At 42.4% G+C, this 15,937-nt stretch overlaps 1 protein-coding gene across 1 annotated transcript in view; it reads left to right on the top strand.

The window, feature by feature from the left end:
* The first annotated feature begins 229 nt into the window (after window positions 1–229).
* Window positions 230–15,937, top strand: part of cep104 (centrosomal protein 104) — a 29,254-nt gene continuing 13,546 nt past the window's right edge. The window contains exons 1-13 of the mRNA XM_076090655.1: window positions 230–390; window positions 1,628–1,754; window positions 2,379–2,555; window positions 2,679–2,817; window positions 3,577–3,639; window positions 6,522–6,598; window positions 7,082–7,250; window positions 9,730–9,885; window positions 10,010–10,237; window positions 11,015–11,230; window positions 12,065–12,232; window positions 12,989–13,162; window positions 15,631–15,807. Of these exons, the coding sequence (XP_075946770.1) occupies window positions 1,642–1,754; window positions 2,379–2,555; window positions 2,679–2,817; window positions 3,577–3,639; window positions 6,522–6,598; window positions 7,082–7,250; window positions 9,730–9,885; window positions 10,010–10,237; window positions 11,015–11,230; window positions 12,065–12,232; window positions 12,989–13,162; window positions 15,631–15,807 (1,857 nt within the window). The 5' untranslated portion in view covers window positions 230–390; window positions 1,628–1,641. The remainder of the gene's footprint in view (window positions 391–1,627; window positions 1,755–2,378; window positions 2,556–2,678; window positions 2,818–3,576; window positions 3,640–6,521; window positions 6,599–7,081; window positions 7,251–9,729; window positions 9,886–10,009; window positions 10,238–11,014; window positions 11,231–12,064; window positions 12,233–12,988; window positions 13,163–15,630; window positions 15,808–15,937) is intronic.

Genomic DNA, 15,937 nt, shown 5'->3' with positions numbered 1-15,937 from the left:
CATGCTGTGCTTTTATTTTGGAGACAATATGTTTGACTTGCTGTAGTAGCCTGGTAGTGACAGACACGATGCTCTCTTCCGCCCGAGGACCGAGAAGAAGTTCTGAACGCGCATTTTCACAAGTATATTGAATGTGTATCGATGTAACAGTTGATTCAAGATGTAGGGAGACACATAATACAATCAGAGGTGGGTCCCGGTAGAGTTGACTTTATCAAATAAAGGTTGATATCTTAAAAAAAACTTCCACGCATATAAAACTACATTTACGACAATCCAGTGCGAATGACGACGACCTTACTACTGCGCATGTGCGCGCTGTTTGTTGTCAGCGGTGGTTATGGAGATGAGATGGGTCGACGAGCTGTCAATAGTACTGTGATGTTCGCGGTAAGATATCTTTTGAATACTCGCCAGAAAACTTCAATTTACTCTAAAATGTGTACCAACAAAATGTAGGATATGACGAATGACAGTTGTCAGGACAATTAGCTGGTCGAAATACCTTTAAAAATACAGCTAACGTGACTGAAGACTAGCTGCGTCGGCTGATTGAGTCGTTCACTGTTAGCTAGCATTAGTGCCCACAACATGTTTAAATCAGTAAGAAGGGCTTCTCTTCTCCTACCTAAGCCCCTACACAAGAGGCTAGTGTATGCCATATCCGGGATAGTTTATTTGACCAGGAGAGATGGGAAACATACGCCAAACTTAATGCACTAATATTTCCTGTGTCACAAGTAACCCCTTCAACACATCTTTAAGCCTCTAGCTGTCGCCATACTTACTGCGACACACACACACACACACACGTATTCAACACGTACGTGATGAATTAAGTACTGTGTAACATGACCAAACCAAAGTTTGTTTGTACTATATTATTGTATTGTAAAAGTAATGGACTGATATAAATACATATATTGTTTATATTCTGTTCTTCCTTAAAATGAGTCATTTCTGTGTAATTGCTGACAAGTTGTTGAGCATCGTGTGGTCAGGTCTAATAACAGTTTTGTTGTTCAACATTGCCTCTTTTTTTATAAGTGGTTAAAATAGACAGAATGCCGTGTCCTTTCAGAATGCTCTTTAAACATTGCTGGGTACATTTGTCAGTACTAGTGCTCATACAGTTCCTAAGTTTGGTAACTAACTGATACTTGAATATATATATACGCATGTGTTTCTACAAAATCATTTTTCCATTCAGAAAAAGAAGCACAAGCACCCATACAAAAACACTGTGTTTGTCTATAATTGGCCACATTTTAATCTGGAGCTATCTGATCAAAGAATTAGTAAAGTGGACTGACCATCTGACCAGATATTAAATTACATTTTTCCGTTTTTAACAGTGCAGTACCTGGTAATATGGACACATTTCAGTCGGTAGGGAAAAAGAGGTTTGATACCAAAACATGAAGAGGATGTAGTTTACAATTAATTTGTCACTCATTGTCAGTAGAGCAGCTCTAATGAAATACAATTCCAGGCCTGTAGAATGAATATATAAACTGTGCAATCACCCTCAATATCATCTTTACCTTCATCATTGTCACTAATATACATTTGTTTGCTCTTTTCAGATATTAAATATCAGATACATTTCTTATTTGTGTTCTGTCAGTGTCCGTCAGAGGGATGCCCCGGAAGATAGGATTCATTGTGGTCAACTCTTCAAGTCATGAGGACAACTTCAGTGCCAAGGAGCTCATGGTCCACGCACCCACAGTCAACGGCTGGAGATCTAGCAGGTACAGACTCAGAAACCAGATGTTTTTGTTAAAGGAGAAACGCTGAACATTTGGCAGACGCTTGCCTCGTCTTTAAGGCTCTACATGGGTTTGCACTTCCCACACTGAGTCAGTTCATAAAGTGGAAGTATAGTAGCGGAGCAGAGGGGCACTGTGTGGTACAATACAGACGCAGCAAATTTGGGCCAGCAGTCTTTTCAGAGAGAGCACTAATCACACTACCTCATCTCTGGCACCGCCGTTAAATACCTAATTGTTTTTACTTATTTGCTACTTTTGTAATATATTTATATATTTTATTGTATTGTATCGTGCTGTACTGTGTTGACCTGAAGTGCTTGATAAACCATTGTATTGATAATAGAAGGCCACTAATTGTAACAGCCTGCCCAGAGACTACAGATGAAGTTTAGCTCTCTAGCTAACTCTTGCACATCTACATTGAGGTGGAAACTGAAACTTTGATTAATGTGCACTGTTCTTGGTAAATATATAAATAAAGATATATCACCACAGAACGTTACTTTCAAAAACGTGTCACATTTATTCAAAGCAGCAGTTTGTCATTAGTGTGCTCTACCTTCTTAAAGAAACTCAACATTGTGTGAATGAAACATTCCGCAGGCTGTGCTCCTACCCGCAGCACATCACCCTCCAGCTGGTGGAGAGAAGTAGGGTGAGGAAATTGCAGCTGCTGGCTCACCAGTACCTGATCCCTGCCAAGGTGGAGTTCCACATTGGAGACACCCTTCCTGAAACCAGCAGCACCTCAGGGTTCCCTGGGCAGCTTCGCAGACTCGGGTGAGACTGCAGACTCGACCAGGCTCAGTTTTTTTTTTACTGCCACCCTTTTGCGTAATCTAAGTCTTGTATATCTCAGCAGAGGAGTTGAACTGAAAAGCAGCATTCCACCCCCAACTGCAGGTACGTGTCTTTGTCGGATAACGAGAAGACGGGCTTCAAAGCTCGGGAGCTGAAGTCAGTCCATGTCGACGCCATCGGAACGTACCTGAGAATAACCTTCCATCGGAACCATGCCAACCATTACAATCACCACAATCAGGTAGTCTGTCGGCCGGTAACGATGCACCTACACCACCATTTCACTGCCTCGAACTTTTGCCTGATGCAGAAGACTGATCCAAACTGTGAGTGTTGTTCTACTTTGTTTGTGAGTTGTAAAAAAGACTTTTGGTTGATTTTGCCTTCCAGAACTAATTAGCTTACATTAAAGAGAAATAAACAACAGCATCGTGTTTAAAAGAAACTCACCAATAACAGCAGCTCCAGACGCAGCCATTTCTTTTCAGACATTTTTGTTTTGGATCATTAAAAATCATTCGTCGGCTATTTTTCTGGAATTTCCTCCAGTGTTTGAAACACATAGAAGTTATTTTGTCTGGAAAAATCTAATGGCGTGTCTTACTTTGAAATGTTGTGTGTTGACTGACTGCTTTATGAGACACTCTTGAAAAGTCATTTCCTGATATCATCTCGCCAACTATACCCTCAACTTCATAAGCTTCATTTGCATTTTCAATAGTGCATGCATGCAAATGATTAGTTGAATAATCATTTAGTTGATGGACCGAAAATGTATTCAAATGTTTATCATGAGACATGAGCTTACGGGACATACTCAACTGCCCCAAGATGCATTGCGGCTTTCTTTAACATTCCACTGATAGAAAAATCAGGCTTATCCTTCAAACTGGGCTAAATTAGTTCCACTATCAACCTCCCATTTATCGCATGCATTGATTTTTGTTTTTCTCTCGCAGTTCGGTTTAACCACCTCACCAACATCTGTTTATGATTTCAGGTTGCTTTGGTTGCCATTAATGTTCTGGGAGATTCTTTGGATGGCGATGCTTTTAACACAATTGTAAGTTCTCTTCAACCATCACTCATCACCGTACTTACATCTGCACAGCACTAGGTGTCGCTGTTGTGCTTTGTGTTTTTCTTTGAGACATTGCTGTGTTGTCATCAGTCAATTAGAATAGGGTTGATTGATGTTTCCTCATCCATCCGCTGACATTGCAGGCACTATGACAGACTTTTGGCATGTTTATAAGTATTCCTCACATATTGAACGTCATTCATTTATTCCTAATAATACTTCTGTATTCTGAACATCTGTTTTTTCCTGTTATGGTGCTATTTGCTGTGTGCAAAGTTGTACATGTTAAATTTTCTTTGTATCTATAATACAAAGAAACAATACTAATGATGATGGACAAAAAAAATAACAACACAATATGCAAATCCACTAAATAACCCTGAATAATGTGAGAGATGCTGATTGAACTTACCTGTAAGTTTTGAAGCAGTATTGATGGTGTATTAGATAAGTTTATGAGAAGGATATACTGTGTTGTATGAGTGTCTTATGTAGTATTTATTTGTACTGATTGATCCATAGGACACTCCATAGGTGTGTCTATGTGCACACTTGTTTACCTGAATAGTTTGTGTGTGTAGGTGCATGTATATGTGTCAGGAATGTAGTAATGAGACACAAAGGGAGGGCAGTATGTAATCACACAGGAGGCCTTTAGTTAGCCAGTGTAATCAGATAGTCCTGCAGACAGACAGGTCCTGGAGGAGAGAGAGCACCTTAAAACACACACACATGGGCACGGAGACATGGAAAGACAAGGACACACACTTGCAGAGATTCCAGTGAACAGGCTGTGCATTGTTGCTCCGCTAATCCGACTCTGAGCACCTCCACCACAGCAGCGATCTCGCCTGGAGGGTCGGCTGGATCTCGTTCTCTCATGTGTGTTCGTGTGAGTGGAAGTTGTGTTTGTCCTGTGGAGGGACGTGGACAAAAGGAAGAGTGTGGATACAAAAAGAGAAGAAGAGCTTGTTTGAGTTTGTACCGCTTTAAAAGTATTGGTTCATCCAAATTATGAAGAAAAAACACCCCACATCTTCTCACCGACCTCTAGGGGGTATCCAGCCACGCAGGTCTGTCTTTGCACTCCGATGCAATGGAGGTGAATGGACTTGTGTTCATGGGGCTCACAGCACCAAAGAAGTGTGATGGTTGATGGGAAACAGAAGTGTTTTCACTGTCACATAGGTGCTGAAGCTGCCTTCATGGCCTCCAATAACTCTCCATCACACCGTCTTATCCTTTCAATGATGCTTGGACACAGCAGACATTTTGACTTGCCGTAGTAGGAAAAGCATAGGTGTCACTAATAACATTAACGATGGCTCTGTTGTGTTATGGCAAGCCACCGACAGCGTGAAGCTGAGCCAGCATGCATAATACCAGGACCATGAAGCAGCTAAATGGAATGCTGCCATCGTTCATTTCATTAGTTACACCCGTGCTCTTCCTATTCCAACATGTCAAGATGTGCTGCAGGAAAGAGGCCTCGACCCGACCGTCGTAATGGTGTAGTATTTTTTCAAATACTCTTAATTTGTTAAATTATGATCCCATAGAGCAGTTACTTCTCAGAAAAGAAAGACAAAGAGATGTATCAAACAACTTTATCATTGCTGCTGTATATCCCTCCCACCCCACCCCACAATCCATCCATCCAACATCTAAACCCAGAAATGAATTCAGATATTATCGGTATAGGTGTATATGGTGGAGGGGTTTCTCTCATAGATATATGTTGTTTTGTGAACTTTGAGATACCCTGTTACGCTGGATAATTCAAACAACACACGGTTTTTATAGGGGCTATATCTTTGCTGCAAAATAGTTCCAGAAAACTGTTCACTGCCTGTGGATTTGTCCAGAGCAACAAGGTAGATTGTTTTTTTTTTAATGCTGTGCAAAATGCAGACTACATTTCATACATCTCTATTATAGTGGAGTGGAGGCAAAAAGTCTTTGCATGCCATAAAAACATTTGCTTAAGGCCCGTGCAAAAACATCGGATCTAATTTGTGCCAATGACACTTCAAAATAGGTGAGTTACATATTAAACCATCAGTTAACAGGTAAATTAGGTTAGAAAATGACTATCTATCACAGTTTATTTTTTATTTCCTCATAGTGTTCCATTGTATGAGGTGGTGACACACTTGGCTGCTCTTTGTCTCTTTGTCTCTTTGTCTTTGTATGAATCTATGTTAGCTTCTCCTTTCAGTCAGAATAACTACATATTTTATGATTATTGACAAGTGTCCACTATTGTTCGAGTTCCTACTTATCACTGGCTAACAGGAAGTTCATGTCTTTCATTGCATTAATTGTGGTTTGGTGCTCATGAAGTACTGCAAGAATGATGTCATCAGTAGACACTGTTTCCTGTTCTAATAATGATTGGACACGGTTCCGGTGATAGCCGTGTACGCAGCAGATTACAAGTCTCCACATATGTATGGCCACAGCCTTGAAGTGCTGAATAATGATTAGCTTTTCATTTATGTGTGTGTGTGTGTGTGTGTGTGTGTGTGTGTGTGTGTGTGTGTGTGTGTGTGTGTGTGTGTGTGTGTGTGTGTGTGTGTGTGTGTGTGTGTGTGTGTGTGTGTGTGTGTGTGTGTGTGTGTGTGTGTGTGTGTGTGTGTGTGTGTGTGTGTGTGTGTGTGTGTGTGTGTGTGAGAGTGAGAGTACTTGTGTTATTGCCATTTTTAAGGTCCAAGGAGTTTTTGTTGAAGTCATTCTGGCTGATCCAGTGTTTTGATTAGTTTTAGGTTCGGGGAAGGGTTTACGTTGAGGGTTACCTTAAAGCACAGTAATACAAGAGTATAAATGCACGTGTGTGTCATTTTCCCCCATCTGTTTACCCCCAGCCAAGCAGAGAGCAGCTGATCGAACACTACCTCAACAGTACCCAGCTGGAAGCCGCCTTGGACACGACCTTCATGGGGTGAGGCGAGGCCATTGAACCCGGGTTTCTTTGTCTTGTGACAATAACATTGTTCAACAAAGCCATTTAGTCTGGAAGCTAACCAAGGCATTCAAGGTCACACGCATTTGAGGAAAATGCAGGTGGCGGTCCGCACAAAGAGGAAAACACATTTCGAAATATTCCTCCTTTTTTTTAAATTCTAATACATCAACCCCCAAGGGACGTTTCACCTCAGGGTCTCACTCCTTTGGGGGTCGATCCATGTTTTTCCCCTTTGATCAGGATTTGCACAATACTGAGCCCATTTAACTGAGAATGACACGTTTTCAGATCTACTCTGGCATCATCTCAAGTGAATTTAGACAGTAAATCAGCTGTTCTGTTCTCGATATTCAACGTGTTTTACAAGTGTAACAAGCTCAGACCGGACGTGTAGAAAGAAATGTTTTCAGTTTTCAAAGGTTTCAGTTTGTTGTTTTTGTTGTCCTGTTTTGCACCCAGTAAATGTGAGTCCATCTCCCCCTTGGACGACCTGGCCTTCGACATGTACCAGGACCCTGAAGTCGCCCACATCATCCGACACCTGGACCAAAAGAAGCAGGACATGGTCCAGCAGGAGAAATACGAGCAGGCCAAGAACCTGAAGCAGGCCATCGCAGACCTGCAAAAGGTACCGTGGCTTCTGGGAGGGGTAGACAGAGGGGTAGTATGTAGTATGTACAACAACAGCTACCAGGATGTGCTCTCTCTCTATCAATGAATTACTCGCAGTCTGAAAAATTCTTAAATAATTCATGTTTAAGGCCTTCAATGATTAAAATGGGCTTGAATACAGTTATAAGTCTAATATTAAGCTAACCTTAACTAATCGCCCACCGGCTCCTGCTCTATACTGACCACACAGACAGGAGAATGGTCTCAATTTTGTCCTGTATTTCTCGGCAAGAAAGCCAATAAGCACTTTTCACAAAATGTTGAACTATTGCTGTTAGCCACTCATATGACAGATTTTACATCCAGTTATTTTACCGTAACAGCGTTTTAAGGTTGGACCTCAGTATTTAGACAGGCAGTTGCATTGTGTTAATGGGGTTTGGAAAAAACGCCTTTGTTTCAGTACAAACAAGTAGTGCGTGAACACACAGGCGCACAGACACACATAAGCACACATGTAGTAAATATCCCTGGTTACTGGAAGTATTTTACTTCCAGTAAAAGGCAGAAGACTTCCTGATTTGGAAATAATTCCCAGGAAAGTACCTGGATCTCTTCTCCCAGTTATGCATGCTGGTGGGGAATGTATAATAATCAAAGATTATCATATCTAACAAATACACACTGAAGGCGGTCGCACTGCATAATGAGCATTATGACTTATGATAGATTAAGTACATTGCTTCTGCACTTAAGCATTTTGAATGCAGTACTTTTACTTTTAGTGGAATATTTTGACATTGTAGTATTGCTACTTTTCTTCACAAAATAATCTGAATTCTTCTTTCACCACTGTTCTGGACTCCTTTAAGCCATGATACCTTAGTTGGTTTTTGACTGATGACCAAATGTATCGTGGTAAGTAAATAACGTGCAGAAATGATCCTCCACCCACTGCCACTGCTACTGAAAAAAAGTTCTCTCGTGCAAATCTCAACTTTGTGAGACCTGGGTTCCTCTTACACGGTGTAACTTCACCACTGTTTGTAACAGTAGTTGTTAAACATTGTTCAAATTCCTGTTAGCGACCTCCTTTGTATACAGCGTTACCATGCTGACCATGAATTCTTAATAAGCTCAACAGCTGCAGTGATGGTCCTGTGGTAGGTGTCTCTTCCACAAGCCTTTCTGTAACCAGATAACACACGCACACAGACACACACACACACACACGAACACCTTGTTAGCATGGCATATCAACACTGCAGACAAAAGCAGTTGCCAGGGTAGTCATGCTGAAAATCCCTTGTCATCGCACCCTCAGGATGTCAAAGGATGTTTTTTTGGGTGTCACATGATATCTGAAAACACATGACGGTTGTCGTGTTCATTGCACCACTTGATTTTGTCCAAAGGAGTAACGAATCACAAAGTGTTGATGTTCAGGCTGTGTCACTTGGCACCTTGTTAGCAACTTATTACAGCTTCATGTCATTTCCTGACTTACTGGAAATTTCCAGCCCATAAATGTTAGTGATTCACCATGTGGCACACTTGCTGTTATGTGGCACTGGGGCTGTGTGGGGCTCCAGTTGGGTTTAAAGGATGATTCTGGATATTTGCAATCTGGGTCTTATTTGTGTAGTTTCGGCCAATGTTTCTATTTTTGATCATAACACTGTGCTCACCAAAGTAATTGCTTTAAATTGCTCTGGGAACACAGTGACATCAGATAAAGCTGATCCAAGGCATCAAAAAACATGAACATTTGTACGATCGGACAGGTTGTAAACACGCTGACGACTGAGCAAGAGTATCTAAATCACTTTACTCAGAGATGAAACTGAAAGTGAGCGCACCTGCAATCGTTGTAAATAATCCCTCATCACGCAGGAAAACTGTAAGAAAACTACAGAAAGTGCATTAGGTGGAAGATGAACCAGGAAGTTGAGCAGTATACTGTGATGGGTGTTGACAACTCACAGTTTGGGGAATCATTTCACCATTCACCTTAGTTTTCTCTTCAAAATAAGTTTGGCTAATGCGTGACTGCACATACGTATATCTTTCCCCGTTAAACTTCTTCTTAATAATGTCACTACAATCCCAGATGTCAGCAATTAGCTTGGTGAGTACAATGGTATCGTTACCAACAAGCATGAAAATAAGATAAGATCACCCTTTAAGAAAAATGCCAAGAACACCACGAGAGCGGATGGAATTGTATTTAAGATCAGTGCCAAAGCAATGCGCATAAACAGCGGACAAAACAGTGTACAGGTAATGGAAATAAATCCCTTAAACTGTCAGCAGTGCTACATAAAGATAGCAAATATCCAATAGAGTTTTGGTCAATCTAGGCTCACACAGACATAAATTCAAGCCATCATGAGACCATCGATACCGTATAATAGCCCTGCCGCCATGTTTACCTGTGTAAGCATACAGTAAAGGGTCAGTCTGTCTTTACCTCTCCTTGTCCCGGGCTCTTCCAGGTGGGCGAGCGTTTGGCTCGATATGATGTGGAGAAGCGGTGTGCGATCGAAAAGGAAGACTATGACCTGGCCAAGAAGAAGAAGGAGCTGATGGAAGAGTACCGGAGGAGCGTCTACCAGCAGCTGGAGGTCCACAACCTGCTGGACATGGCAATGGTCAGTCTTCACCTGTTCACACCGTTTGTGTGACGGAAAAGATACATTTTTATCCACGGTGTTGGTGTTCATGAGTCATTCTGCCTCAACTGAATTCTGTTCTGTCCTTCCGTCATGTCACCAGATCCCACGGGCCGCAGATTCATCCTCAGCAAAGGATCCTCCGGCCCTTCTGCCTTCTCCAGGTCGCCGTTCAGTCCCCATCAAGCCCCTCGGGTCCACAGACACATTCAGGGAGGGGAAAAAAACGAACGCTCCTCAGAACCAACAGTCAGATGCAGAAACTGTTGTGGCCAAACTAAGCAGCCAACCTGACACGCCGTGCACCCCTGCTGCTGTACCCAAGAGAGACGTAAGTGACACTTTATCAGATCATGCAACACATCACAACATCTACACTCAGCATGAATCACGACCAACACTTACAGACGCTTAAAAAAACGTAACAACTTGTCTATATTATAATATTTGTTGAAGATGATATGGATTGGAGTCTGGACGGCCGTACCAGTAGCTTGTTCTGCTTGAATGAAATTCCTTTATTGTTGTAAGAATGACCGTAGCCGGCAGTAGCACCTTGGGAACATGTCCCGTGCCGTAAGCCGCTGTAGTGTTGGAACACGGAGCACACGGGGGGATTATGACCAGCGGGGGCTTTTATGCTTTACTCACCGCCTACTAAGACTGGGCCTACTGCAGGTTTGGGTTTCGCTATTTAATTAAAAGCGGGCAACAGTTGGCTGACTCCGGCGGCTGCCAACCTGGCCTCAAGGCAGGGCTTTGAGCCTTGTGCGAGGCAGCAGGGTGCCAGTTGGCCCCGGGGCACTGGAGACAGTGCTGACTGTGCAGAGATTGGGTTTGTATAGGTGGGGTTAAACGTTCATTGTCATCATGATGTTGAACTATTCAGTGAACAAGTGAGAGTAAGTGAAAAAAAAGAACGGAGGGGTGGAGATGATAGATTTTTTTAAATGTATGGACAGACTTGAAAGTGTAGATCAGTTTTTTTTTGAGCCTTTGAAAATGATTCTGTTATAATTCTTTAATTAAATTACCAAGAAAAAATGTGTGAAGTTGTATAATGTCTATATTCTAAGCTTTCAATACCAATGTTGTCTTGTGCCGATAGGTTACCTGTGTGCCTTATGATGAGAGGCCGCTACCAGCCTTTCTGAGGAAAGAGCGGCCTGCGGAGGCCACTCTGAGCCCTGAAGAGCAGCACTCCCCCCAACCCGCTGCTCAAAGGTCTCCACACAGCCCCGAGATGAGCGGAGAGCCAGAGCCCCTGATGGAGAAGGACCAGAGAGAGGCTGGCCTTCCACTAGAGGTCTATGGAGAAAGCCTGGTAAGACAATAAGCTGGAAACACCTGGCTTTCTAAGCTAAATATGTGTTTTAATTTCTACTTCTACATGCCGATATGTACTCTGAAAAAATACTTTTTTGGTATCCCTTCAGGAGATTCTTATGTACCGTATTTTCCGCACTATAAAGCGCACCGGATTATAAGGCGCACCTTCAATGAATGGCCTATGTTAGAACTGTTTTTATATATAGGGCGCACCGGATTATAAGGCGCATAGAATAGAATAGCGTCGTAAGCGTGTCTCTTGAAAGGTGCCATTTTGGGGTCTTTATACACACAAGTGGTGTTGGACTAGGAGTAAGCACAGTACCGGTGTTTACCGCGGTGCGGCTTTGTAGTTTACCAGTCGTACTGAAACATTTTGACAGAGCGCCGTGTACAACCAGTATGGATCAACCAATTAACCAATTGATCCATATATAAGGCGCTCCGGATTACAAGGCGCACTGTCGTTTTTTGAGAAAATTAAAGGCTTTTAAGTGCGCCTTATAGTGCGGAAAATACGGTATATGCCAGATATTATCGCCCTAATTTATCTGTCCCAAATATCAACCCCTGAGAAAAATACCAGCTCTGTAGCTGCAAGATGCTCATTTTTCTCATTCCACATAGTCATTTGATCCATTGATAATATAGGAAGTATTGATTAGCACAGCTTTAAGGGATCCTGTTCAAAAACGTGGGTTTGTAATATATGATCTCTATACAGTTCACAGCAAATCTCTATCCACATCTGCTGTAATACCTATACAACTGATACTTGTGCTTTCTTTCCCGCCTCTTGGCTAATCTGTTGCCCTCTCTTCTTTTCCAGGTGGCTGGGGCGTATTCCAAAACCTGGTCCCACAGAGAGGAGGCTCTCCTGGCCGTGCACGAGAAGCTTTCGGAGCTATCACCCGCCACCCCCAAGGAGGAGCTGAGAAACGTGACTAGAGCTGCAGTCTTCCTGGTCAAGAAGGCCCTCCTGGATAAAGTGTCATCTGTGAGTCCCGTTCCTCAGAAGACAGTGGTCCCGGTGTGGATGCTGTGAACGTTAATCGAACAGAAACCTTCGCCGGTAAAGCTGCCCTGTTAAGGCGTTATGGATATGTTTACTTTATCACTGTCAGAGTCTTCAATAAATCACGTTTTCTGGATTAATTTTACAAACAGAGCCAACGTTCATGTAGTCAAATCATATGCACACCCTTAACAATGTTGACCCTGTCCCATATGCAACCCTAGTGCTCTCTCTCTCCCAGAGCTGGCTGCCTTAAACAAACAGTTTTGACAAGGATGGCCTTGTCACCCCTCTCTCGTCTACAGCTTGTATGGTAATGAACGGAGTAGTGCCGCAATAATTCTCGTTTATTTATTTTTCTTGCCACGTTGATAAACAGAATGCTCCGTTAAGAAGTCAACTGGTTGATTTGCTGCTCCACAAACCTGCCTCACTTATTTAATACACCTTTCTCTGCCAACTCTGTGCTCTAATCTGCATGTCATGTCGTCCTGGGTCTGAATGTAGCCCAGGGTGTTTTGTTACATGTTTAAATCTGCCTCGTAAACGTACATTTCTAAAACCAGCTAGTTGGACTCTTCGCTTCACAGATTGTCCCTCTCCATCTGCATACTCGAACCAACTCAAAGTGGACATTGCCAAGTCGAGCCTCTTTGCTAATTGACGTCACCCTGGTGCTAGCCTTTCTTGGACAGTCCACTAAGGTTGGAGCTAAACGTCCACTGGCTCTCTCCTTAGGTTTTCCACGCCTCCTTGAAGTTGCTGCGGCTACTGCTGAGCCAGCTGATCCCAGGTCTGGGTCTGGGCCGGGCCGAGGTGACCCACTGCATAGACCAGACTTGGCCCAACCTGCTGGCCAGGACTGGAGACTCAGCGAGCCGCCTCCGGGGCACGGCCAAAGCCTTCATCCAGGTATTGTAACACACTGGACTGACAGGTTTATGTGGCACCAGTTGATTTCCATTAAACCCTTTTAATAAAATATGCCATGATTCATATACGGGTGGGTCTGTTATGGTGAGGGATTTTTTAGCAGTGTGAGGAAGTCATTACATCACAGCTAAATGGTGAAGTGATGAATCAATGAATGTCTTAAATCTAACGCTTTTGTTCAGGTTAAAGCAGAACATTATGCCTTTACTGAATGATCTTTTTCATGATCGATTAATTTGACACGTATTTATGAAAACAACTGAATCCAACACTCAATTAAACTTTACGCCTTAGGCAAACTTTGTAAAAGGTTGACCGTGTGTACTTGGTACTACTGTATTGTTATTTTATTACTACTACTCGGTTTATTGAACGGAAGCCTTCCTGTCTGGCCATGGGTGCCATGTAAGAGGTGACTCTCCATGTTGTTTTAATACAGTCCTCATTGAATTTAAAACACCTTATAATTACACAATGTTGGCAATGTCCTCAACGTATAGAAACAACAAACTGTTACATTATACAACACTTAAGAAATAGTATATTGCAGAAATCTTTCTTAGTTGTATTGTCTCATTTCAATTGAACCCTGACATTGAGAGTTTGGCATTTCTGCTTGGTAAATGACTTAAACGGTGAATACGTTAGTTGTTGATCTGCTATTTGATTAAAAGGATAATCCTTTGTTGATGTCAGTAAAGTAATAATCTCATTTAATTAATAATCACATCAGATAAATACACATAAAACTTCCCTGACAATGACTTCTGTGTCCCTGCAGGTCAAATTCTATTCATTTGTTTACTTAAGTGGGTTTTTATGTGCATGATGAATGGAGCATGTGTTTGGCTCCATTCAGAATGAGATCAGTCTGATGTACAGCAGCCACGGATCTGCATTCAAAATATGCCTTAATTACACGCTCCAGAGTAAGCAAACAGAGGGAATATCATGCGTGTGTAACGTGTGTGAAATCCATTCCAACTTCCCTCCAAGGGCAAACGTTAGTAAACACTGCCTGCACGTGTTTGCTCTATATCTGGGATTTTTGGATTGAGGCAACACTTTTAATTGCAATATACTACTTTATCTCTCAGAAACCAGTCGATTCTTCCAAGAAATATGCACCACCCATAAAGAAACGGTCGAGAGAGCGGTTACATTACAAACAGTCAAAGAGAGACTGTGTGTCTCCGCTGGAACACTGAGTTCATTTCAGCGAGCATGTGCAGAAGCAGGACAGATATTTATGAAGTCACGATTATGAAACTAGTACTCTCACAACAGAATGAGCTCGTTTTTTAAAATTTTTTACAGACATTGTTCCAACAGCATAATGTAAAGTCAAGGCCTAGGATGCCTTTTGTTGTTTTCACACGGCTATGGGCCCCATTGAATTGGAACTTAGTAATGACACTATAACAGCCACATGTAATGTTGGCACTGTATGCTGTAGATAGAAAGAACAACGCATGCCATTATCTTAACACCTTTCATACGTGTGTGGCTTTTTCCCCCCCAGAGTTTATATAGATGTCTGTATATGATGAATGAGGTTGTGTGTGTTTAAGCAACCTGCTGATGCAGCGAGTAGCTGAACCGGGGGCGTTTGCGTCTTAGCCCTTAGTTCTCCGATTCAGACAGTGTTGTTGGTTGCCGTTTTCATCTAATTCAATAATTTAATAAGGGCTTAAGCGTCCACCACTCACCTGGCTGAGAGGACAGTCGCATGCAAATACATGAACAAAGTAATCAAATGGAGTGTGCCTATCGTAGTGTGTTTACTGTTTTTAAAGGAGCTTGTCGCGTCTTAAGTTAGCTTCCCTAACATGACATTGACCTCAGGGTTGGATTCACTGGCGGGTGAGACCAGAAAGTATTACTGGGCTGATGGATTGATTGGTGACTTTAATGTCCAACTCTGTGCACATTGCGTAGTGTGCATTTGCTATAATCTGTTGCGGTGTAGCTCGTGCATCGGTGTGTCTGATGAGTAATGAAGGGATGGAGGTCTGTACACAGTACAGTACAGTACTTGCTACAGTAGCTTCTCTTTCAAGGAGTTCAACTTCGAGAGTTAGACAGTTACCATGAGTCCCAGCCCTCTGAAATCATGACTGAATGCCTCTTTGTATGAAGACAAATGACATGTTTGTTATTTTTGTGTGTGTGTGCCAGATTTCCGACATACACTCTCTCCTGGTGAGGTCAGAATGGCAAACAACTGAGAGAAGTTTTTCCAAGAAACATCCTCGTTCTTACTTTAATTGTACACTTGTGTTCTCTGTCATGACTTGACTCTCGAACAGATGCTTGTGTTGAATGACAGCATCGCACAGATATGTTTACTGTACAGCACACATATTAGGATACTGAATCTACATTGCATGGCTTTTACGCTGTAAGTTCCAAAGTCATTGTCTCTTTTCTTTATGTCCTTCTTTTAGGAAATTGCTGTTTTGAAGGATGTACGCGCTCTGCAGGTGATCCCCGGTGAGCTGGTGAAGCCCTTCAAATCCAGCTTCCCCTCTCGTCTGGCTCAGAGTCGGGCCGAGCTGCTCCAGAAGCTACTCGCTGACCTGGGTACAGAACACTCTGGCTTCACCCTGGACAATGTCATGACGGTAAAAGACCTAAATCATGCTAAATGCATCTATATTCTGCATCTGTGTTTTCTCTGGAAGGGAAGTCGAGAGAGGCCGAAGCGGAACATTTCTGCTTTCTGTTAGCTCAAGATCACAAGTTGATGATCTT

This window comes from Anarhichas minor, unplaced genomic scaffold (assembly GCF_050575085.1).
Source record: "Anarhichas minor isolate MPS153535 unplaced genomic scaffold, ASM5057508v1 ptg000003l, whole genome shotgun sequence".
In the NCBI taxonomy this organism is placed as follows: Eukaryota; Metazoa; Chordata; class Actinopteri; order Perciformes; family Anarhichadidae; genus Anarhichas; species Anarhichas minor.
The sequence above is the reverse complement of the archived record's forward strand: the minus strand, read 5'-3'. Positions and strand labels throughout refer to the sequence as shown.